Source organism: Hemiscyllium ocellatum, chromosome 37 (genome assembly GCF_020745735.1).
Source record: "Hemiscyllium ocellatum isolate sHemOce1 chromosome 37, sHemOce1.pat.X.cur, whole genome shotgun sequence".
Taxonomy (NCBI): domain Eukaryota; kingdom Metazoa; phylum Chordata; class Chondrichthyes; order Orectolobiformes; family Hemiscylliidae; genus Hemiscyllium; species Hemiscyllium ocellatum.
Window position 1 is genome coordinate 26,768,776 of NC_083437.1, and position 26,684 is coordinate 26,795,459.

General features: G+C 43.6%; 1 protein-coding gene across 1 annotated transcript in view; it reads left to right on the plus strand.

Annotated features, from left to right (window-relative positions):
* The first annotated feature begins 5,021 nt into the window (after positions 1 to 5,021).
* The window catches only part of slc45a1 (solute carrier family 45 member 1), a 30,356-nt gene continuing 8,693 nt past the window's right edge, over positions 5,022 to 26,684 (plus strand). Inside the window, exons 1-5 of the mRNA XM_060851923.1 lie at positions 5,022 to 5,235; positions 5,812 to 6,243; positions 11,251 to 11,343; positions 12,013 to 12,237; positions 13,707 to 14,410. Of these exons, the coding sequence (XP_060707906.1) occupies positions 5,847 to 6,243; positions 11,251 to 11,343; positions 12,013 to 12,237; positions 13,707 to 14,410 (1,419 nt within the window). The 5' untranslated portion in view covers positions 5,022 to 5,235; positions 5,812 to 5,846. The remainder of the gene's footprint in view (positions 5,236 to 5,811; positions 6,244 to 11,250; positions 11,344 to 12,012; positions 12,238 to 13,706; positions 14,411 to 26,684) is intronic.

Below are 26,684 nucleotides of genomic sequence, written 5' to 3' on the forward strand. Positions count from 1 at the left end.
TGAGAACTAGAATGGCTAAGATCAGATCCTGAATACTCCAGACATAACGCTGTGAGGGCAGAAAGAGAAACCATTACAAGTGATTCATTGGCTACAACTAGATAAGAATAAAACCAAGTAGGAGCTGCCCCATTCATTTCAATGAGAAATGTTGAAGGAGGTTGATTGTGCCAAAGACCACAGAAGGATGATAAAGGAAAGTTCATGACTTGGAGGTGCTGGTGTTGGACTGGGGTGGACAAAGTTAAAAATGACACAACACCAGGTCATAGTCCAACAGGTTTATTCGGAAGCACTAGCTTTCGGACCACCGCTCTTTAAGAGGTCACTGTGACCGTGAGTTGTTATGATAGCTGATAAGGACAGAAACCTAGATGGAAAAGTCCAAACACAAGTTCCTGGAAAGATGGGAATGAATTTGGCAGGCCCCAACATATTCTATGACTTTTAAAATGAGATGCAAGTTGGAGATGGGATGGTAGTTTATAAGGAAGTTGGGATTAGGAGACCTTTTTTCAAAGAGAGGTGATGGTGACAGATTTAAAGAAAGAGACTAATAAAAATATCACCTGACATCGGCATCAGGAGAAGTTGGGTGGTGAATACTTCAGTGGAAATAGGATCATGAGAACAGGAAGTGTGTCTCATGGCCTAGATAAACTCAGAGAGGACATGAACAGAGGGAACATATAGAACATTACAGCGCAGTACAGGCCCTTCGGCCCTCGATGTTGCGCCACCCTGTTGTACAAATCTGAAGCCCATCCCACCTACACTATTCCATGTACGTCCATTTGCCTGTCCAATGTTGACTTAAATGCACTTAAACTTGGCGAATCTACTACCGATGCAGGCAAAGCATTCCATACCCTTACTGCTCTCTGAGGAAAGAAACTACCTCACATCTGTCTTATACCTATCTCCCCTCACTTTAAAGTTGTGTCCCCTCGTGTTTGCTGTCCCCATACTTGGAAAAAGGCTCTCCCTGTCCACCCTATCTAACCCTCTGATTATCTTGTATGTCTCTATTAAGTCACCTCTCAACCTTCTTCTCTCTAATGAGAACAGCCTAAAGGCCCTCAGCCTTTCCTCGTAAGACATTCCTTCCATACCAGGCAACATCCTAGTAAATCTCCTCTGCACCCTTTCCAAAGCTTCCACATCCTTCTCATAATGCAGTGACCAGAATTAGGAGGCAAACTAGAGAAAGATGTACATTTTGAGCTATAGGAATGTTGTAGAGGGGAATTCATTCTAGGAAGTTTGACCAGGTAAGCCAGTGGAAGAGAGAGTGATTGAAGTATCTCGAGTTTATTGACAAAGAAGTAAAATCTCCTTGCACTTATTTTAACCGCCTTAAGGCGACTCCATCTACCGTATTTATTTATTAAATTAATAACCAGTCTCTATGAGAATAATTTTACGCAGATAGAGGGCTTTAAATGCAAAACAGATAAAATAAGTATTTTAAGAGGAGTCAAGTTGGGTGGTGAATAAGGTGAAGGATGAAAGGAACAGAAGGGAGTGGTTTAACAAGACAGCTGTAGAAACAAGAATCAAGTAATTATCCTTACTTTCCAATACAATCCTGAACTAAAGAGTTTTGACAGAAAAGAGGAAGATCTAACTGTGTTTTTCATGGTGCAGCAAGGTCTGGAATGGACATGGAAATCATTGTTTGCCAAATTCTTTCATCTGTATGTCCCTTGACATTATGAAGCAGATATGAGGACCATACTGGTGGAAGAGTTACATGAGAGTGAGCAATAGTTTTATTAGGACTAGGGTATCCATCAGAAATGGAAATGAGCTTATGATTGAGCAAAAGTATACCTGCAGAAATTAGTGGCAAACAGATGAACAATGGTTAATGGGTAGGATTTCGAAAATGTAGTTGTGGGTGAAATGGAGAACGTTTTTTCCGCACAGATACAGAAGAAAGTAAGCTCAGGTTGGGGAAGAAGGATGTGGATGGTGAATGATACACAGAAACAAGTTGAGATGGTCTTATCTGTAATTTATATGATGGGACTAGCAAGACCACACCAGATGGCAAAATCAAGGGGTGATTAAGAATAGAGGATGGAGAGTTTACAAGGAGGGAGAAATGGAGTCAGGAACAGGAGATGGCAACATAGTGGGAATATTTGTTGACTGGTCCCCAGGCTAATGTGACACGGGTTTGAATCCCACCACAGCAGATGGTGAAATTCTCCTAATGGCAAACCATTGTCCTTAAAAACCTATCTGGTTCATTCTTGCCCTTTAGTTCCCGAAAGGGAAATCTCTTATCCTTACCTGGCCTGGCCTAGCCTACATCTGACTCCAGATCTACAGCAATGTGGTCACTTTTAACTGTCCCATAAAATCACACAGAGAACCATTCAGTTCAAGGGCAACTAGAGATGGGCAACAAATGCTGGCCATGCCAGTGATGTCTACATCTATTAAGAATAATAAAAGGACACCTTGATATCTGCAGAAACACAATGTCAATTTATACAGAGATGATGTATATAACACAGATAATATACACATGCTTAAAAACTCAAAGAACACGGAGGGTGACGTAAAGGAAAGGATTATTCATCTCTTTGCTGCACAGATTTTCCCTGTTTTAATTCTGCGGGCCCTGAATGTTGAGATTTGTTCTCTGCCCTGCGATTGGTGAATTGGCATCTTATTATCCAGACACAGACTTTGTAAGAAGCAAGGTTTGTGTCTGAGCCTTGCCTTCCCATTGGCTAGTAGGATTGCACCTGCCTCTTGTGCTGGTACTAGTCCAGTGTTAGGATCTGGGCTGCCTTCAGCAGTGCACGCTGCAGTGTGATGGCATAATGCGGGCGGAGAGAGAGAAAGAGAGAGAGAGAGAAATTGAGAAACAATGAGTGACTGAAAAAAGGAAACATGCAGGAGGAGGAGGAGCAGGCCAGAACTCTCCACCCCAGGAACAGGATGTAAGAAGCAGCCTAGCCAGAGGTAATTACACCAATCTCAGACTTAGCTTTTGTGTGCAGGCTGTTGAGAAACATGAGCAGCCTAATCTGGTGAGGAGGTTGGGCGATGGGGTTCCAGTTACGATGCAGTTTGTCTCTCCGTCTCACATGCTTAGACTGCTGTAGGGTGAGGGAGCCTGACTGGCGGAGGGGCTATTGTTAACTCTGGGCATTTTACAGCCTCCTTTTATTCAAAGCAAGCAAGTGAAAATACTGAAACAATGAGAGAGTGTGGGTAAATGGAGTGATCAGACATAACAAGAGCAATCTGCGGGTGACTGCAGTAAATGCAAAATATTTAAATCAAGGTGTGAAATGCTGTTATTTAAGGATGTATGATAATAACTTTCAGGGAGATTGTTTTACACACCAGGAAGAGTTATTGATTCTATTAATTGTTAATTCACAGCAGCATTTTTTTAAAACCATGTCTTAAATTGACAGAATTTTGCAGATTGCTTGTTCGCAGCAGTGTGGCAATGAGAAAGGCGCTACAGAGCTGCTCCATCACAGGCCTGCTATTCCTTCTCCTCTACCTCTTGTATCACTTACACAGGGATCTAAGCAGCAATATATCAGCTCTCCCAGGCAGTCAATTGTGGAAACTGTTAATAACGTCGCCTTGCCTAAAACATCATTCTGTAGAAATCCTGGTTCGTTTTTTCATGATGTATCAGCTTCAGGACTTAAAGCAATCTGATTATACAAGTTATATACATGAGGTTGCAAAATACAGCTAGTTAGAGTTATGAAGCTACTATGTGGCAAATGGGTCATAGTTAGCACATCTCTGTCACAAAAAATCCCTTCTATATTTGTGTGTGAGTGCATGGTAAGTGTGAGACTAAGTGGATTAAGGAATGTGAATGTGTTTGTGAATATAAGTGCATAAACAATTGTGCACAAGTGTGGGAGTGAGTACGACTATATAAAAGAGTGATTGAAGGAATTCAAATGTGACTGTAAGCAAGAGAATGTAGTTTGAAGAAAAACAAAGAACTGTGGATACTGGGAATCTGAAACAAAACATAAATTGCTGGAGAAACTCAGTAGGTCTGGCAGCATCTATTGAAAGAACAATCAAGTTAACACTTCAATTCCAGCGACCCTTCATCACAAAGTTCTGATGAAGGTCACTGGACTCGAACATTAACTTTATTATTCTCTCCACAGATGCTGCCAGGAAATGGAAGTATGACAGTGAGAGTCTGGAGAGAGTGCAAGTGCCCTTAATCCATTCTCTATATCTCTGACCTGGAAGAAGATTAGTAGATAGCTCTCTTTTCTCATTTATTAACCCTGACCAGCTCTCTGCACTCTCCTCCCCTCAACGTCCTTCCCTCACACACCCCTTCCCCCACACAGTCATTTTTGTAGTCATTTTCACTTCTTAATAACTGAAGTCTATTTTCAGTTTCCTGGTCTCCATTGGAATTTGAGTTTAGTTTTTTACACCCAAACAAACTCTGTGTCATAGAAACTGTATCACAGTTTCCCATCTTTTATTGACAGATCCATCTGGGATCACAGTAAGGTTCCCAGATTGGGTGTTCTGACCTCCACAATGTTTTACATGTTGAGACCTCAATCTGAAAGTGTGTGCTGAGCACACTGACCTCAGTTCAACTGGTTTAGGAGTATGGGACAGGGGTATCCCATCTTTTGTCCCACACTCACTATAGATTGGCCTCAGTTGAACCCTTAATATAGTCTGACAGTTAGGTAGAGAAATGCAGAAGGTCTGCACCTGAAAGGGTAACGCTGCACAGATCCTGATTCACTTGCTGAGTGTTTCCTGCAGCAATGGTATTTCCATTTGTTAATGGAAAAGATCAGCCTTCATTTTATTTCTGGAGATAGTGTAGGACAAATCTCTCTGCTCAGTAACATTCCTATTCACCCAATAATTGAGTAAATCTTTCTTTATTCTGCTTCCATATCTGAAGGTTTCCTCTCAAATGGGAGCACCTTGCTGCTGTTACTGTGCCAACTGAACATCCTGAAGCTGGTTTCAGAATGGAGGAATCCTGCCTTGGGTCAGGAGAGCTCAGGATCTCCCTCAGGACATCAGACTCAATAGCACCTCCAGGAGCAAAATTAATCTGAGCAAAATTGAAAAGGATTATTGGAAGCAAAGCCCCTTACCTGACTGCAGGGCCTCTGTTAACCTCTGCCAACAACTGAGTCACTCACACCAAAAGCCTTTGTCCTAATTCTCTGCTGGGCCAACACAGGATGGGTATGACTTTAACCTTTAACGGCTCAACACATAGGGAAAGAGAAATGTCTATTGGATGATCTAGAATTAAATAGAATTGATTGCTCAGGAACATGCCATTCAGTCTAATTGATCCATGTCAGTTTGTATGCTCCATGCTAACTTCCTCCTCACCTACTTCTTTCAATCAATTGGTATTTCTTTTGATTCTCCTCTCCCTCACGTGTTTATTTGAATTTCTCTTACATTAATCCATCTCAACCATGTGAAGATGAATTCCACAATCTACCAATTCTCTGGCTTAAGATGTTTCTCTGGAATTTCCCGTTGGACTGTCTGACATTCATAACTCCTAATTTTGTCTTTGGGGGAGTCTCAAACTGAGAAAACATTTGTCATTTTGAAGGCATTTTTTGGGCCACTCGCAAGGTATGTGTATTTGTGGGGTGGGGGTGGGGTGGGGGCTGTTCCTCTCCAATTCCTCCAATCAGGAGGACTGTTGCAGGAATTAGGGAGCTGCCAGGTAATTTTTAAACAGTTGCTTGTGAATGAGTTATCAAAAACATAACCCAACAGTTTTCTTTCTTTCCTCTGCAGAAAGAAGTTAATCGGAGGAAAGATTCCAGGGCGATATGATGACCTCCCCAAACACAACCACCCCCAGCGATGCCCTTTTTCCGAACCCAACTTCTCAGGCAAACTGGTGCCCTCCAGCCTGCACCTTCCCCCATTCAACTGCCCAACACATAAGTCATCGTGCTAACAATTACAAACGGCATCCAAAGAGAAGGAAGTTCATCCGGCCATCCCCACCTCCTCCTCCCAATACTCCCATTCCCATTGAGCTAATTGACTTCAGTGACATCCCACCACGACACTCCTTCTGGGAATTACTTTTCAATGGGTGTATTCTGTTTGGGATTGAGTTCAGCTATGCAATGGAGACAGCTTATGTCACTCCTATCCTCCTACAGATGGGTTTACCAGACGAACTGTACAGCATGGTTTGGTTCATCAGTCCCATATTAGGTATGATGTTTTTCCTCAGTGTATATTCATGGGTGCTATGTATAGTTAAATGGTGAGGCCTAGTCCTGCTTTTGGATCTGCAATGGATGGAAGGATATGTGACTTTGACTAGACAAATGCTTCTGTGTACTGAGGAGCCAACCTGTACCATGAAAAGGGCTCACTGGCACCAAGGAGTAACAAGTCCCCAAGACCAGAGTTTTTATATCTAAGAGGCTTAAAGGATGTTCTGAGAACTTTGCAAACACAAATCATCCAAGCTTTGATTGATTGCGTAACCATTCCTTTAGATTGTAAGAGTACACATGTAACTCTATGATTTAAGAAATGAAAAGGGCACCCTGTCAAATGCAGGAGAAAGTGAGGATTGCAGATGCTGGAGATCAGAGCTGAAAATGTGTTGCTGGAAAAGCGCAGCAGGTCAGGCAACATCCAAGGAGCAGGAGAATCGACGTTTCGGGCATGAGCCCTTCTTCAGGAATGAGGAGGGTGTGCCCAGCAGGCTAAGATAAAAGGTAGGGAGGAGGGACTTGGGGGAGGGGTGTTGGAAATGCGATAGGTAGAAGGAGGTTAAGGTGAGGGTAATAGGCCGGAGTGGGAGTGGGGTTGGAGAGGTCAGGAAGAAGATTGCAGGTTAGAAAGGTGGTGCTGAGTTCGAGGGTTGGACTGAGGCAAGTTGGGGGGAGGGGAAATGAGGAAACTGGAGAAATCTGAGTTCATCCCTCGTGGTTGGAGGGTTCCTAGGTGGAAAATGAGGCGCTCTTCCTCCAGCCGTTGTGTGCCATGGTCTGGCGATGGAGGAGTCCAAGGACCTGGATATCCTTGGTCGAGTGGGAGGGGGAGTAGAAGTGTTGAGCCACGGCGTGGTTGGGTTGGTTGGTCCGGGTGTCCCAGAGGTGTTCTCTGAAACGTTCCGCAAGTAGGCAGCCTGTCTCCCCAATATAGAGAAGGCCACACTCCTTCTGGGAATTGCTTTTCAACGGGTGTATTCTGTTTGGGATTGAGTTCAGCTATGCAATCGCAACAGCTTATGTCACTCCTATCCTCCTACAAATGGGTTTACCAGACGAACTGTACAGTATGGTCCACTTCCCCTGCAACCACAAGAAATGCAAAACTTACACCCACACCTCCCCCCTTACTTCCCTCCAAGGCCCCAAGGGATCCTTCCATATCCACCACAAATTCACCTGTACCTCCACACACATCATTTACTGCATCTGCTACCTCACATCCCACCACCAAACCATAATCTCCCAGACCATCCATAACCGCATCACCTCATCCACCGCCTCCAACCTCTTAGTCCCACAACCCTGCACCGCCTGTTTCTACCTCCTGCCCAAAATCCACAAACCTGACTGCCCCAGCTGACCCATTGTCTCAGCTTGCTCCTGCCCCACCGAACTCTTCTCTGCATACCTCGACACAGTCCTGTCCCCCTTAGTCCAAGAACTCCCAACCTACGTTCGGGACACCACCCACGCCCTCCACCTCCTCCATGATTTACGCTTCCCCGGTTCCCAATGCCTTATCTTCACCATGGACATCCAGTCCCAGTACACCTCCATCCCCCATCACGAAGGACTCAAAGCCCTCCGCTTCTTCCTTTCCCGCCGTACCAACCAGTACCCTTCTGCTGACACCCTCCTTCGACTGACTGAACTGGTCCTCACCCTGAACAACTTCTCTTTCCAATCGTCCCACTTCCTCCAAACCAAAGGAGTAGTCATGGGCACCTGCATGGGCCCCAGCTATGCCTGCCTCTTCGCAGGATATGTGGAACAGTCCATCTTCTGCAGCTACACTGGCACCACCCCTTACCTTTTCCTCCGCTACATCGATGACTGTATCGGCGCTGCCTCGTGCTCCCACGAGGAGGTTGAACAGTTCATCCACTTTACCAACACCTTCCAACCTGCCCTCAAATTTACCTGGACCGTCTCAGACTCCTCCCTCCCCTTTCTAGACCTCTCCATTTCTATCTCGGGCGACCGAATCAACACGGACATTTACTATAAGCTGACCGACTCCCACAGCTACCTAGACTACACCTCCTCCCACCTGCCCCCTGTAAAAATGCCATCCCATATTTCCAATTCCTTCAACAGAAGGACCAGTTCCAATACCGTACAACCCAGATGGCCTCCTTCCTCAAAGACCGCAATTTCCCCCCAGACGTTATCGACGATGCTCTCCACTGCATCTCCTCCACTTCCCGCTCCTCCACCCTCGAACCCCGCCCCTCCAATCGCCACCAGGACAGAACCCCACTGGTCCTCACCTACCACTCCACCAACCTCCATAAACATCGTATCATCCGTCATCATTTCCGCCACCTCCAAACGGACGCCACCACCAGGGATATATTTCCCTCCCCTCCCCTATCAGCGTTCTGAAAAGACCACTTCCTCCGCGACTCCCTCGTCAGGTCCACACCCCCACCAACCCAACCTCCACTCCCGGTACCTTCCCCTGCAACCGCAAGAAATGTAAAACTTGCGCCCACACCTCCCCCCTTACTTCCCTCCAAGGCCCCAAGGGATCCTTCCATATCCGCCACAAATTCACCTGCACCTCCACTTACATCATTTACTGCATCCACAGCACCCGATGTGGCCTCCTCTATACTGGGGAGACAAGGATATGCAGGTCCTTGGACTCCTTCATCACCAGACCATAGCAACACGACGGCTGGAGGAAGAGCACCTCATCTTCCACCTAGGAACCCTCCAACCACAAAGGATGAACTCAGATTTCTCCAGTTTCCTCATTTCCCCTCCCCCCACCTTGTCTCAGTCCCAACCCTCGAACTCAGCACCACCTTCCTAACCTGCAATCTTCTTCCTGATCTCTCTGCCCCCACCCCCACTCTGGCCTATCACCCTCACCTTAACGTCCTTCCACCGATTGCATTTCCAACACCCCTCCCCCAAGTCCCTCCTCCCTACCTTTTATCTTAGCCTGCTGGACACACTTTCCTCATTTCTGAGAAGGGCTCATGCCCGAAACGTCGATTCTCCTGCTACTTGGATGCTGCCTGACCTGCTGCGCTTTTCCAGCAACACATTTTCAACCCTGTGAAATATAAACCAGTCAACAATTTGTTAAGGGTATATAATTAAGGAAAGATTCGTGAAGACAAACATAGGTCCCTTACAGTCAGAAACAGAGGCATTTGTATTGAAGAACAAAGAAATGGCTTACCACTCAAATGCATATTTTGATTCTGGGTTTACAAAGCAGGATGTAAATAACAAACCAGAAATGTTGGACAACCCAGGGTTTAGTGAGAGGGAGGAACTGAAGGAAATCATTATTGAAAACGAAATGGTATAAAGGAAATAGGTGGGATTGAACGCTAATAAATCCCCAGAGCCTGATAATCTACATCCCAAAGTAATTAAGAAAGTGGTCCTGAAAATACTGGATACATTGGTGGTCGTGTTGCAAGATTCTATAGACTTTGGAACAGTTCCTACCAATTGGAGGGGAGCTAATGTAACCCTGTCACTCAAAAAGGAAGGAAGCGAGAAAGCGGGAATTTGTAGATGAGTCAACCTGACATCGCAAATGGGAAAATGCTTGCGTCCATTATTAAAGACTTAATAGAATACTTGGAAAATATTGGCAGGATTGGACAGAGTCAGCATGGATTTACAAAAGGGAAATCATGTTTGAACAATCCACTGGTATTCTTTGAGGATGCAGCTAGTAGAGTTAATAAGGGGGCGACTATGGATATGATTTATTTGGATTTTCAGAAGATTTTCAACAAAATCCCACTTAAGAGATTAGTGTTTAAAATTGAAGTTCGTGGGATTGTGGGTAGCATACTGACATGGATTGAAAGCTGGATTGCAAACAGGAAACAAGGAGTAGGAACAAATGGGTCTTTTTGAATGGCAGGCAATGAGGAGTGGAATACTGCAGGGGTCAGTGTTAAGACCCTGGCTATTCACATTATAGCTTAGTGATTTAAATGAGGGAACTAAATGTAACTTCTCCAAAATTTTCAAATGAATCAAAGCTGGATAGAAGGGTGAGATGTGAGGAGGATGCAGAGATGCTTCATTGGGATTTGGACAGGCTGAGTGGGCCAAAGGCATGTCAGATATAGTATTATGTAAATAAATGTGGAGTTATCCACTTTGGTAGCAAAAACAGGACAGCAGATTATTATGTGAATGGCTATACATTGAGAGAGGGGAATGTGCAACAAGACCATGGTGTCCTCGTGACCCGGTCACTAAAAGTGAGCATGTTGGTACATCAGGCAGTAAAGAAGGCAATTGGTATGTTGGCTTTCAAAAGGGGCTTTTTCTGTGTTGGAGACCTCTATGACTCGAAGAACTTTAAAACTAATGTTCAGCAATTAGCTTATCGCGTTCCTCTTCCTATCATGTTATCAGCATAACTTTTTATTCCTTTCTCCCCCAAGTACTAACATAATTTCCATCTAAATGATGACATATGTGACACTTGTGGAGATACAGACATTCCAGTATCCTCAGTAACAGTGGAAGCATTCATTTATAATTGGAGGGGCATGAGAAGAGGACTAGGAAAATGAAGGGAAACAGGAGTGAAAGGCAGATAAAGTAGAAAGAATTGTAAATTTGGGGGCGACGTCATGAAGGGGTGCAGCATTTCAATGCGAACAGTTTGTGGGAGACAATTCACTGCTACATAATTGCAAGGTAATTGCAAGGCATTGTGTGGATGTGTATTGCCAGAGTGTTTGAGTAGAGGAGTTATTATATGTCTTGGGGGTATTTGAGGGGAAGAACAGAGTTACACACTGTGGGTGCATTTTTTGGGTGGGGATGGTGTTACACTGTGTGCAGAATTTATAGGAATGAATGGTGTTACATACTGTGGGGGTATTTGTCAAGAGAGGATGGTGTTGCATATTGTGGGAGTATTGGTCAGGACAGGGTGGTGTCACATACTGTGCGAGTATTTGTGGGAGGTGTCAGTCTCATTCTGTGTTGTTTGTGGTTGCAGGGTTCCTGGTTCAACCTGTATTGGGTGCCTGGAGTGACAGCTGCTGTTCTCCCTTTGGCCGACGCAGACCCTTCATCCTGGTTCTGGCAATTGGTGAGTTACAGAGACTCAGAACCTCAGGTGTGCTTCAGTTCCAAGGAAAACTCCTTGGTTTTGGGTGGGGTTTCTGAACCAAATGGGAATTTTGCAGGAAATTAAGAGACTTAGGTTCATTGCAATGAAGGGTTCAAGATCTGGAAATGTTAGCTAAACAGGATGAGGGTGGTTGCTGAGAACTCTCATTCAAAGCATAATTGAGAAGAGTAGGAATTACCAGGGAAGATACTGTAACAGAGAATAAATGACTTTGTATTTCTAAATTGAGAAAGTATTGAAGTAAATGGGGAGAAGGAGTGTTGTAGTGTTGAAGGATAGAGAGTTATGTGTTAAAAGAGAAGATCTGTTTCTGTTTTGTCTGTTTCTGTTGTTCCCATTTCAGTTTTATTCTGAGCATGCTTATCCATACCCTGGCTTGATTCTGTATTTGGGTTTATTTTGTCCCATGTTTAATCTGAGTTTAACCCGGTTTCCACATTAGATTCTGTTTGAACCTGTTGTTAGTTTAGATTCTGTTGCTGGGATTACCTGGGTTTGATCCTGGTCCTGGTTTGATCCTGTCATCATGTCGACCCTTCACACACTTGATCCTGTTTTGGACTTAATCCAGTTCTGAATTTGTTTCTGGTCTGGATTTGATCCTAAGTCTATGTTGTTCTGTCCCAGGTGCACTGATTGGTCTCTCACTACTACTCAACGGCAAGGACATTGGTCTTACTGTTGCTGACACTGTCACTAATCACAAGTGGGGCATCATTCTGACTATCTGTGGTGTGGTATTAATGGATTTCAGTGCTGACTCAGCAGACAACCCAAGCCATGCCTACATGATGGATGTCTGCTGCCCAGAGGATCAGGACCGAGGCCTGAATATCCATGCACTCCTGGCAGGTCAGTCTCAATTTAGCATCACCTCTTTCATTGCTTCACAAGTCGTTAGACAGATTCTGAGGTCAAGTCAGAACCTAGGGTCCAGTCAGAGACTTTCCCAGTATGACATTTCCATTTCCTGCATCAGCTCTTTAAAATGGCACTCAATTTGTCCTCTTCCAACCCCTGACTTCATCTAGCCTCTCAGCCTCCAAATGCACAGAGCATTACATCAAGGCGTACTAGCAAAAATTAAAGCAGTGCAAATCAGGGAGAAAATATTTCCCCAGTTGGAGTCATTGCTAGCTCAATGGATGATGGTTGTGGTTGCCAGAGACCAAACATCTCAATCTTAGGACATGGCTGCAGGAATACTTCAGAGTAATGACTTGGTCAAAAGCCAACTTCCATTGCTTCATTGATGACCTCTCTCCAACACAAGGCCAGAACTGGAGACTATGCCGGTAATTTCACAATGTACAGTGCCATTTGCGACTCCTTAGGTACTAAAGCAGTGTGTCTGCATGCATCCTGACTTGGCTAACATTCAGGAATGGGCTGGTAAGTGGCAAGTACCATATGTGCCAGACATGGACCACCTCCAATATGTGAGAAGCTAGCCACCTCCCTGTGACGTTCAATGGCAATGTCTTTGTTAAATGCCTCATCATTATGCTGAAGATTACCTTTGACAAGAAACTTAAGCAGACTAGTTATATAAATACAGTGGCTACAGGAGCAGGTCAGAGTCTGGGAACTCTGCAGCAAGTAATTCACTTCCTCACTCCCCAAAGCCTGCCCACCTTCTCCAAGACACAAGTTAGGAGTGTGATGGAACATTCTTCACTTGCCTAGCTGAGTACAGCTCCAAAAAATTCATGAAGCTCATCACCACAAAGTAGCCCACTTGGTCAACAATGCTCCAACCACCTTAAGCATTCACTCCCGCCACCAGTGGTACACACTGCCAACTGCCAATAGTGCATACCCTTTATGAGGTGCACTTTAGAAACTTGCTACCGTTCCTTGAATCACACCTTCCAAACCCCAAACCTCTACCTCCTAGAAGGCCCATGACCAGCAGATGCATGTGAACATCACCAATTGCAAGTTCCCCCTCAAGACATGCATCATCCTGAATTGGAACTATATCACTGTTCCTTCACTGGAACTGGGTCAAAACATTAGAATCTCCTCTTTAACAGCACTGTAGGCATTCCTATACTGGATGGAATGTAGATATTCACCGCTGCCTTCTCAAGGGCATTTAGGAATGAGAAATAAATGCTGGCCTAGTGAATAATGCCTATATTCTCAAAATAATTTTTAAAAATCCTCTATCCTCTATTTATCCTAATGCCAACACTTGCCCTGCCTTCCACTTTATCTTTGTTGCACAGTGCGATGTTGTGTCACATAACCATTGAGACTTGCAATGATATTTTTTCCAATGTTTTGCTGCATTATGTCTTTCTTTTAAATTGCTCTAGGTCTGGGAGGCGGATTCGGTTACATCATTGGTGGGATCAAGTGGGACCAAACAAATTTTGGAAAGGTGCTAGGAGGTCAGCTTCGGGTTGTCTACATTTTCACTGCGGTAACATTGACCATCACCACTATCCTGACACTAACCAGTATCCCAGAAAAGCGGCTGAACCCACAGGGAAAAAAGAAGAAAGTGATGAAGAGTCCCAGCCTCGCTCTACCCCCCTCTCCACCAATGGCTCTGGAAGAAGGTGGAGGCCAGAGTGCCAGTCAGAATGCCACTCGGATGTACACCAGCATGACCAGTCCTATTTCCCCACTGAGCCCCCTGACTCCCAAGTATGGGAGCTTTCTGAGCCGTGACAGCTCCCTGACAGGGATTAATGAATTTGCCTCATCCTATGGGACCTCTTATATTGACACTGTCCTCATTGACTGCTACACAGGGGCCAATGACCAATACATCAGTTTTCCCAGACACACATTGAGCGCAAGTCTTCCCCGGATACCTGATGAGGTGGAAAATGAGGAAATAGGACCGTCGGTGATGACTGAGAATCCAGGGAGTCTACAGGATGCCTCACTTGTTGCCATGAGAAATCCAGGATCAGGAATTCTCAAAAGACCCGAAACATTGAGTATTCCAAACAGCTACCTTGGAAACAGTGGTGACAACAGTCGAAGGAGGACAGTGACCTTCAGTCAGCAGGTACAGATACTTCAGAAGGTCAAACAACACTGTGAGGGGAGAAACTCTTCAGTGAAGAGGGCAAACTACATTGTGGAAGGTGGGGTATGGAGGCGAAATAGCCCGGTGAGGGCAAATTGAATGTGGCAAACTCTCTGTGAAGGGCCATAGTTATTTGGAAACTATGTCACAGGATTAGATAATCCAAAGAACATTAGTTCAATCTTAGCAGCGGAGTTTGAGAATTTGCTTTTGGTTTAAAAATCATGGAAGAAAGAAACAGGTCTCAGTAAAAGTGAGTATGCAGCTATCAGATTGTCATCAGATTCCAACTGAATCACAAATCTCCTGTAAGAAGGAAATCTGCTGTCCTTGCTTGGTCTGAGCCTGAAGTGGTTACTGAGTCGTAACAAACATTGAGTGCCTTAGTTTAGCTCAGATATTTCCTTGGTCTTCAGCCACAGGATTCCATTTGAACTGCTCTAGTCAAGAGATTTCAGACCATTTTTGTAGAAACAAAACAATCTGAATGTGGTGGGGCATCTGAGCTGGAACTGGTTCCAGCCAGATAATTTATCAGGAATTCTGAGGGAAGATATAGGATCTTCCCTCACAATGGGAGACAGCTAAGATGCTGGCTCCCTCTGGAAAACTTGCCAGGGTCAAGCAGCATATAATCACATATCAGAAAGCACAACTGGTCCACCCCAGAAAAATTTAGCATTTAATAGTTCTGGAAAGTTCTGTGCCATTTGGAAAGCATGTGGCTCCTCCAGAATTTGTCAGCTCCCGTGGGCCAGCTTCTGGCAGTGTCAGAAACATCCGCTCTCGGGGAAGGAGGGGGATGGGATTTCAATTGCTGGTTCTGAGTGGCAGTAATTACCCAATTCCCTTGACTGTGTTCTGATGCTGTTTCAAGCCCTGAGCTCAGACTCCTTCAGGTTTTTAGTCATCTAGCCCAGCCTTGTCTTCAGTTTATCACCTTCCTACCTTGTAACCTTGAGTCTGATTTGTAAACGTATTCCCTCCTGACCATCTACATAATTAGATCTTACAAATCCACTGCAATTTTTCAACAAAACACTGAAGCAGCTATAAATAGGAGAGTTTAAATGTTTATGATCAGTCCATCCAGTTTTACTTACTGAGTGCCAGTAAAATACTGAGAACAGTTTCAACCACAAAAATGAAGATAGCTCTTTCCAGCAGCTTATTGCACTCCCTCCCTGTCACTGGTTTTGCATTCTTTAAAACAGATGATATATACCTTATATTTATATAATACTAAAATAGATGATCTGGTCATCATCACATTGTTGTTGATGAAAACTTGCTGTGCACAAATGTCTGCTGTGTTTTTTTTTACATTATAACAATGACTACACTTCTAAAGCACTTTAATGTGCTTGTTAAAGACACTTTTGCTTTAATTGGTTCATTTAAAATAATCAAACAAATTAAAATGTGACAGTCTCCTTAAAGGTGCATTGTGACAACAAGCAAATCTTCAAAAGGAAGGTTATAAATTTAAGCTAAAAGTTCCCAGATCTGATAGTGCACTCAACAGAGTCAGGCAGGCAGTCAGATCTAATGACTTCCTGCATCAAGGCCTGGACCTATTAATGGGCACCATGGCCAGCTCCAGGCCTAGACCCATGAGGAGATATTCTGATGCGCCAACCACCTCTGCAGCAGATGGCTAAAGATCTGAAGTGAGCAGTTCAAGCACAGCCAAAATATGAGAAGCATCCTCTTCAAATAATAAAATAAATGCTGTAAATTTGCACAACCCATACAGACATTGAATACAGGCTCCTCAAGACTGTAAAAATACAGGCGACCTGAGAGTCGTACTATCTTAGCCTCCTATTGCAGAGGACTGTTGTGCTTCATCACTAATGGTAAAGAGGTGGATGCCACAAAGACAGCTCAGGCTAAGGGTCCCTGACATCTCTGGATGCCACAGTGGAATGCCAGACATGTCTGGTAGATTGACAGGGGGAAAGATTTTATTAAATTGAAAAAGGTTCAGAAACAATTTACCAGGATCTTGACAGGACTGGAGGGTTTGAGTTATTAAAAATAGGCTGGATAGGCTGGGATCTTTTTCACTGGAGCACAGGATGTTAAGGGGTGACCTTATTGAGGTTTATAAATTCACCAGGGTACCCCTGTGGCCGTTTCCCTCAATAACAAATATACAGTTTTGGTTACTGTTGGGTGCGTCAACTTACCGGGGTAAGCCATGGGGTACAGGTCTCTGGCACAGAGTCTGGCCGTGATGCTCAGAAGGAAAAGGGGGAAATGAGCAGAGCATTAGTCATTTTGGACTCCATAGTTAGGGAGACAGATAGGAGGTTCTGTGGGAACGAGAGAGACTCACGGTTGGTGTGTTGCCTCCCAGGTGCCAGGGTTCATAATGTCTCGATCACATTTTTAGGATTCTTGAAGGGGAGGGGGAGCAGCCCAAGTTGTGGTTCATATACTATAGGTAATACTAGAGATGGGGATTTAAGGCAGAGATTCACGGAGCTAGGGTGGAAGCTTAGTGCCAGAACAAACAGAGGTGTTATATCTGGTTTGTTGCCTGTGCCACGTGCTAGAGAGAAAAGAATAGAGAGAGAGAGGAGTTGAACGTGTGGCTACAGGGATGGTGCAGGACGGAAGGTTTCAGATAGCTCGATAATTGGGGCTCATTCTGGGGTAGGTGGAACGTCTACAAACAGGATGGTCTACACCTGAACCAGAAGGGTACCAATATCCTGGGGGTGGGGGGGAATTTGCTAATGTTCTTCGGGAGGGTTTAAACTAATTCAGCAGGGGGATGGGAACCTAAATTGTGGTTCCAGTGTCCAGGGGGTTGTGAGTAGTGAGGTCAGAAATGCGGTTTCAAGGTCGCAAGAGTTCACCAGCAAGCAGGAAGGTGGTTTGAAGTGTATCTGTTTCAACGTCAGGAACACCTGGAATAAGGTGGGTGAGCTTGCAGCATGGGTTGGTACCTAGGCTTCGATGTTGTGGCCATTTCAGAGACATGGATAGAGCAGGGACAGGCATGGTTGTTACAGGTTTAGGGATTTAGATGTTTCAGTAAGAACAGAGAAGTTGGTAAAAGAGGGGGAGGTGTGGCATTGTTAGTCAAGGACAGTATTATGGTGACAGAAAGGATGTTTGAGGACTTGTCTACTGAGGTAGAATGGGCTGAGGTTAGAAACAGGAAAGATGAGGTAACCCTGTTGGGAGATTTCTATAGGCCTCTGAATAGTTCCAGAAATGTAGAGGAAAGGATAGCAAAGAGTAACAGGGTAGTTGTTATGGGAGACTTTAACTTTCCAAATATTAACTGGAAATACTATAGTTTGAGTACTTTAGGTGGATCAGTATTTGCCCAATGTCTGCAGGATGGTTTCCTGATACAGTATGTAGACAAGCCAACAGGGGTTGAGGCCAAATTGGATTGGGTACTGGGTAATTAATCTGGTCAGGTGTTAGATTTGGAAGAAGGTGAGCACTTTGGTGATAGTGACCACAGTTTGGTTATGTTTACTTTAGCAATAGAAAGTATATGATACAGGGCAAAAGTTATTGCTGGGGGAAAGGCAATTATGATGCAATTTGGCAAGATTTAGGATGCATAGGATGGGGAAGGAAACTGCAGGGGATGGGCACAATTGAAATGTGGAGCTTACTCAAGGAACAGCTACTTCATGTCCTTGATAAGTATGTACCTGTCAGGCAGGGAGGAAGTGGTCGAGGGAAGGAACCTTAGTTTACTAAAGAAGTTGAATCTCTTATCAAGCGGGAGAAGAAGGCTTATGTTAGGATGAGACGTGAAGGCTCAGTTAGAGTACTTGTGAGTTACAAATTAGCCAGGAAAAACCTAAAGAAAGAGCTAAGAAGAGCCAGGAGAGGACATGAGAAATCATTGGCAGATAAGATCAAGGAAAATCCTAAAGCTTTCTATAGGTATATCAGCAATAAAAGAATGACTAGAGAAAGATTAGGGCCAATCATGGATAGTAGTGGGATGTTGTGTGTGGAGTCCTGGTCTCCTTCCTGTCGGAAAGATATTGTGAAACTTGTAAGGGTTCAGAAAAGATTTACAAGGATGTTGCAAGGGTTGGAGGATTTGAGCTACAGGGAGAGGCTGAATAGGTTGGGGCTGTTTTTCCTGGAGCGTCGGAGGCTGAGGGGTGACCTTACAGAGGTTTACAAAATTATGAGGGGCATGGATAGGGTAAATAGGCGAAGTCTTTTCCCTGGGGTCGGGGAGTCCAGAACTAGAGGGCATAGGTTTAGGGTGAGAGGGGAAAGATATAAAAGAGACCTGAGGGGTATGGAATGAGCTGCCAGAGGAAGTGGTGGAGGCTGGTACAATTGCAACATTTAAGAAGCATTTGGATGGGTATATGAATAGGAAGAGTTTGGAGGGATATGGGCCAGGTGCTGGTAGGTGGGACTAGATTGGGTTGTAATATCTGGTCGGCATGGACGGGTTGGACTGAAGGTTCTGTTTCCATGTTGTACATCTCTCTGACTCTATGACTATATAAATAGGCGAAGTGCTAAATGAATGTTTTTCATCAGTATTCACACTGGAAAAAGATAGTGTTGTTGAGGAGAATACTGAGATACAGGCTAGATGGAATTGAGGTTCGCAAAGAGGAGGCGTTAGCAATTATGGAAAATGTGAAAATCGATAAGTCCCCTGGGCCGGATTGGATTTATCCTTGGATTCTCTGAGAAGCCAAGGAGATTGCAAAGCCTTTCACTTTGATCTTTATGTTATCATTGTTTACAGGAATAATATTCCAAGATTGGAGGATAGCAAATGTCGTCCCCTTGTTCAAGAAGGGGAGTAGAGATAACCCTGGTAATTATAGACCAGTGAGCCTTACTTCATTTATGGGTAAAGTATTGGAAAATGTTATAAGAGATAGGATTTATAATCACGCAGAGAGGAATCATTTGATTAGGGATAATCAACATGGTTTTGTGAAGGGTAGGTTGTGCCTCACAAGCCTTATTGAGTTCTTTGAGATGATGATCAAACAAGTGGATGAGGGTAAAGTGGTTGATGTGGTGTAAATGGATTTCAGTGAGGCGTTTGATAAGATTCCCCATGGCAGGCTATTGCACAAAATACAGAGGCATGGGATTGAGGGTGATTTAGCAGTTTGGATCAGAAACTGGCTGGCTGTAAGAAGACAGAGGGTGGCCGTTGCTGGGATATGTTTATCCTGAAGCTTAGTTACGCATGGTGTATCGCAAGGATCTGTTTTGGGACATTTGCTGTTTGTCATTTTTATAAATAACCTAGATGAGGTTGTAGAAGGATGTTACAGTAAATTTGCAGATGACACTAAGGTTGGTGGAGTTGTGGATAGTGCTGAAGAGTGTTGCAGGTTAGAGGGACATAAATAAGCTGCAGAGCTGGGGTGAGAGGTGGCAAATGGAGTTTAATGCAGAAAAGTATGAAGTGATTCACTTTGGAAGGAGCAACAGGAATACGGAATACTGGGAGAATGGTAAGATTCTTGGTAGTGTAGATGAGCAGAGAGATCTTGGTGTCCATGTACACAGATCCCTGCAAGTTGCCACTCAGGTTGATAGGGTTGTTAAGAAGGCATATGTCATGTTACCTTTTACTGGTAGAGGGATTGAGTTTTGGAACCACAAGGTCATGCTGTAGTTTCTCTACTCAGAGCAGCAGAGGCATGGATCGCACTGCCTGCAACAGCAGTAGACTTACCAACTTTAAGGGTATTTAAATGGTCATTGGATAAACATAAGGATGAAAATGGAATAGTGTAGAATAGATAAGCTTCAGATTGGTTCAACATCGAGGGCCAAAGGACCTGTACTGCTCTGTAATGTTCTATGTTCTATGAGGAGCATAGATAAGGTGAATCGCAATGGTCTTTTCCATTGGATGGGGAAGTTCAAATCTCAGGGGCATATTTTTGAAGTGAGAGGAGAAAGTTTTAAAAAGGACATGAGGGGCAATCTTTTTAAACAGAGGGTGGTTTGTGTGTGGAATGAACTACCAGAGGAAGTGGTGGATGCAGGTACATTTAAAAGACATTTGAATAAATACATTTATAGGAAAGGTTTGGAGAGATGTAGGCCAAACGCAGGCAAGTGGGGCTGGTTTAGTTTGGGAAGATGGTTGGTGTGGACTAGTTGGACCGAAGGGTCTATTTCCGTGCTGTATGACTCTATAATGTAGCACATTTAGGAACACCTCCATTGAAGAAATTTTTGCTACACACCAAAATTACCAGGCTGGAGTTCCCAAGAAAGGTTTTAGAACTTTTGTGGGCGGCACGGTGGCACAGTGGTTAGCACTGCTGCCTCACAGCGCCTGAGACCCGGGTTCAATTCCCGACTCAGGCGACTGACTGTGGAGTTTGCACGTTCTCCCCGTGTCTGCGTGGGTTTCCTCCGGGTGCTCCGGTTTCCTCCCACTGTCCAAAGATGTGCGGATCAGGTGAATTGGCCATGCTAAATTGCCCGTAGTGTTAGGTAAGGGGTAAATGTAGGGGTATGGGTGGGTTGCGCTTCGGCGGGTCGGTGTGGACTTGTTGGGCCGAAGGGCCTGTTTCCACACTGTAAGTCTAATCTAAGTCTAATCTAATCAAAAACTCAGGACCCAATGTGAATTTACATCTGAACCAGGGCCAGTTCAGATGAGAGTCCACCACCCTTTTGAACTGCTTTAACAGTACAGATGCAGCTGGGGCCATGTACCATGTTTTTCACATTCTGCGTGGCTTAGTCATGAGCTGGAAATCCACAGATACGCAAGACTTAATTTCTTTTTATTAGATTAGATTACTTACAGTGTGGAAACAGGCCTTTCGGCCCAACAAGTCCACACCGACCTGCCGAAGCGCAACCCACTCATTACCCTACATCTAACACTACGGGCAATTTAGCATGGCCAATTCACCTAACCTACACATTTTTGGACAGTGGGAGGAAACCAAACCACCTGGAGGAAACCCACGCAGACATGGGGAGAATGTGCAAACTCCACACAGTCAGTCGCCTGAGGCGGGAATTGAACCTGGGTCTCTGGCGCTGTGAGGCAGCAGTGCTAACCACTGTGCCACCAACTTCTCATACACACTCTCTGGTCATATCAGCAGTTCCTGCCCTCTCTTGCTCTGATTCTGATAAAAGACAGACAGCTTCACAAAGCATTATGATGACCCGGAGGGTCTACCAAAGGAGCTGCATGTTCTTAAGGCTGTGCAAAAAGCAGAAGAAATACATTAGCAGAGCATACCATCCAGCAGGTGGCTTGTGTAACTGTCACACAGTGGGGTCTGAAGATGGAAAGTGGCCATCTGGCTGAAAGCATTTGCAGTTTTTATTACCTTTTTTTAACCAGGTTTTGGAGGGTAACATTAGCCCCAGTCAGGCTTTCTGAGCCATCTCACATTCTAGTGACTTATGCTGGGAGTATCTGTGTTTGAACATCAGGTTGGAACTTTTTTAAAATTTCATTTACAGAATTGGGGTGTTGCTAGCTAGACCAACATTTATTGCATATCCTTAACTGCAGTTAAGAGTCAACCACATTATTGTGTCTGGAATCACATGTAGGCCGGACCAAGTAAGGGTGGCAGTTTCCTTCCCTAAAGAATATTAGTGAACAAGATGGGTTTTTCCTGATAATGAATTAATGGCTGTCATTCCAGATGTTTACTGAATTCAGAATCCACCATCTGCCAAGGCAGGATTCAAACCTGGGTTCCCAGGACGTTACCTGGATCTTTGGATTAATAGTCCAGCAATAACATCATTAGGCTACTGCCTCCCCTACATGGCTGTAATAGGCCATAAAGGACAGATTGACACTGACTGTTTCAGCAGCTGAATGAAGTAATGGAGAATTATATCATCAAAAAATGTCCACAAACTGGGCTGGAGATCCTTAAATATGCAACAGCTTTAAGTGCTTTTCAGATCACTGAGGCACAATAATCCTTACATATGATTCATGCATTAACTAAGTGCTCAGCTTCTTATTGTTCTACTATCTATTGCTGGCGCTATGCCAAGACTGGAGTCTGCGGCAGTTTGATCACCAACCCGACAATGTGAAAAGTACCCAGATCACCAATGTCCAGCCTTTTATCATTAGAGGTACATGAGTCTGTCACTTTGCAAAGCTGATAGGGTTCAGAAACGTTTGAGACCACATCAAATATGGTGTCAGTATTGTGTATAGCTAGAGCAAGGTTGGTTTAAAATTCATGATGAATCACTGCAAAATTATTAGTCTTAATCCCAAGAACCACAGAAACAGAAAAACGCCATGTTGCTAACTGGGAGAAGAAGCACGGATGGTACAGTATAGGTGTAAATTGTTGTGATTCTAACCAGTGCTGTATCTGCCATGGCAGTGTTTGATTTTACACCAGCTTCAAACATTTCTTAGCAGGGAAAATTGTTCTCTGTAAATAGGGGCTCAAATTCTACAGGACTGGAATTAAAATTATGACCAAGAGGGAAGATGTTTTTGTGCAAAAGTTGATTAAGAAGTTTTGAAATAGATTCACAGTGGAGGACTGTGTAAATAGGCTCAGGAGACATTTACTATAGATGTGTGTCTAGAGGAAGAAACAATTTCAGGATTCTGAGTAGGCAGGTATTTGGGGCTATACAGTCACACAGCACAGAAACAGACCTTTCAGTCCATCCAGTCCATGCTGAACATAATCCAAAACTAAACTAATCCCACCTGCCTGCACCTGGCCCATATCCCTCCAAACCCTTCCTATTCACGTATCTATCCAAATGTCCTTTAAATGTTGAAATTGTACCCGCATCCACCACTTTCTCAGGAAGTTCATTCCACATGTGAATCATCCTCTGTGTAAAACATTTGCCTCTTATTTCTTTTTTAAAATCTCTCTCTTCTCACCTGAAAAATGTCCCCCGTAGTCTCAAAGTCCTCCATTCTAGGAAAAAGACAACTACCATTAACTATCTATATCTCTCAGTATTTTATAAACTTCTATCAGGCCGCCTATGAACCTCCTGTGCTCCAGTGAAAGAAGTCCTAGCCTATCCAGCCTTTATCTCTCAAACTGGCAACATCCTGGTAAATCTCTTCTGAACCTTCTCCAGCTTAATAATATCCTATGACAATCTCATGACAGTGAGTATTGGGACATTCAGAAGAATGAAGAACGCTGTTAAAAGCAACCTGATTGGGCATTTATGACACACCTTTGTGCATCACATCCTGAGGTGAAACTTGAACCTGGACCTTCTGGCCCAATTTCACAACCACTGAAGATCCTAAATCAGATTACAATAATGAAGTATTTTTGAAACACAGTTACTTGTAAGGATTTCAAACATGATAAATAGGTCAATGACGTAACCATCAAAATTGTAGCAAAGTGGAAGGATTTATTCAGTATAAAATATGACCCAACAAACTAAGCAATAATTAACACAGTTTGACAGATTATATTTCCTCTTTTAGCTCAGGACAAAAAAGTATGCAAAATCTCAGATTGGATTTGTGATTTCATCAGATTTGTGAGAGCTCTGATCTTGGGTAGTGAAAATCATAGAATCCCTACAACGTCCGTGTTGTACATCTCTATGATTCTATGACTCTAATGCAGATAGAGGCCATTTGCCCCATTGATTCTGCACCAACCAACCAAAAAGCATTCCACCCTATCTCCACAACCCACATTTGTATAGTTAACCCACCTAGTCTGCACATTAAGGGGCAATTTAGCATGGCCAATCCACCTAACCGGCACATCTTTGGATGGTGCGAGGAAACCCACACAGACACAGGTAAAACATGCAAACTCCACACAGATATTCAGCAAAGCTGGAACCGAACCCAGGTCCCTGGCACTGTGAGACAGCAATGCTAACTACTGAGTCATGGTGTCACCCTCCACTTTCAATCCTACTTTTCTCCACCTGCATTCAACGTGGTTTTGACATTATTTCTTAGAAAAATACATTTTTAATGAACCCATTATAATACATCTCCAGGGTAATTGGGACATGAACCCAGATCCTCAGGCCTAGAAGAGGGAGCACTATCCCTGTGACACAAGACGCTGGAAAAATCAGACAGCAATGTGACTCAAACTCACATCAATCCAGAGACTGGCACCTAAAGCCAGCACTTTAAACCACTTTGACACATTACCACATCGGAACATAATTTTATATAGATATCTTGATAGAAACCTGTTTATATATGCTATGACATATCTCTAAAGCAGGTCCTGAGTTAAGGACACTACCATTCTGCCATAAGAGCCTTTTTCATCTTTTTTCATACCCGAAGGAGTTCATTAGTCCCATCCATTAAAAATCATTTGAACCAGTTATCAGGGTACATAATCAATCTTTATTTGGTCCCTACCATCTGGTATTAGCTTCTAATCAATAATATTCATACAGTCATAGAGTTACTGAGTCATACAGCATGAAAACAGACCCTTTGGTCCAACTAATCTATGCCAACCATGTATCCAAACTAAACTTGTCCCACTTCCAGGCATTTGGTCCATATATTTCCAAACCTTTCCTATCCATGTACTTATCCAAATATCTTTTAAATGTTGTAACTGTACCTGCATCCTCCACTTTCTCTGGCAGTTCATTATATAAATGAATCACCCTTATGTGTAAAAAGGCTGCCCTCATGTCTTTTTTAAATCTTTCTCCTCTCACCTGAAAAATATTCCTCCTAGTTTTGAATTCCCACATCTTATCCCTTATCTGTGCCCCTCAAGATTTTATAACCCTCAATAAGGTCATCCTTCAACCTCCTACGTCCCAGTGAAAAAAATCCCAGCTTTTCCAGTCTATCTTTATACTTCAAACCCTCCATTCCTGGCACTATCCTGGTAAATCTTTTCTGAACTCTCTCTAGTTTAATAATATCCTTTCTATAACAGGTAGACCAGAACTGCACACAATACTCCAGAAGAAGCCTGTCCAATGTCCTTTACAATCTCAATACGGCATACCTATCCCTATACTCAAACGTCTGAGCAATGAAGGCAAGTCTTTTTAATGTCTTCTTAATCACCCTGTGACGCAAATTTCAAAGAACTATGTACCTGAACCCCTAGGTCTCTCTGTTCTACAACTGTGCACAGGGCCCTGTCATTAATTGTATAAGTCCTGCTCTTGCTTGTTTTACCAAAATATAATACCTCGCATTTACTCAAATTAAACTCCATCTGCCACTCCTCAACCCATTGACCCAATTGATCAAGATCTCTTTATAATCTTAGATAACCTTTTTCACTGTCCACACGCCACCAATTTTGATGTCATCTGCAAATTTACTAATCATGCCTCCTATATTCTCATCCAAAACGATTTATAAATGAAAAACAAAAGTGGACTCAGCATCAATCCCTGTGGAACATGGCTGGCCACAGGCCTCCAGTACAAAAAACAACCCTCCACCACCACCCTCTGTCTCCTACCGTAAAGCCACTACTATGTCCAACTGGCAACCTCACCCTGAATCCCATTACCAATTAGTCTACCATGCTGAATTCACACACAGTATTTCTTTTGTACTGATATTTACTCTTTCAATACATTTGCATACAGTTACAAATATGCAAACTAAGATTGTAATGGTTAGAGTCACATGGCTCAGTGGTGGTTTCCCTTCATTTGGATTCAAATCCACCTGTTGGCTTTGTATCATGCATGGCTGAACACATTGATTTTTTAAAAAATGCTTACAAATGTTCATTTAGAGTCAAATCTATGTCTAATTAAGGTTATATAGGCATGTATTTAAGCTGCAGAATTTGGTTTAATTCCTCTGCAAAGTATGATTTTCTCACACACTATTGTACTGCCAGAAACAACACACAGCAAGCTCCCACAAACGTCAATTTGATATTGGCCAGGTAATCTGTTTTTATGATATTAAATGAGAGATAAATGAGAGAGAAAGACACTACTCTTCTAATAATGTCAAGGAATCTTTTACATACACTTGAGGCAGTCAGGTTTAACGCCTTGTCTGAAATACAATATCTCTGACAATGCAATGCTCTCCCAGAGTTGCACTGGAATATCAGCCTAGATTGTTGTGCTTCAGTTCTGGAGTGGAATTTGAACTCACAACTCTTGTCTCAGGTAAGACTTCTAAAAGCTGAGTCAATGATGGGTCCTTCAGTGGGAGTCATCATATTCAGGAGACATTGGGAGTAAATTAAGAAGGCACAGAGATGCAAAATGAACTGACAGCTGTGAAGTGATATCGATGTGC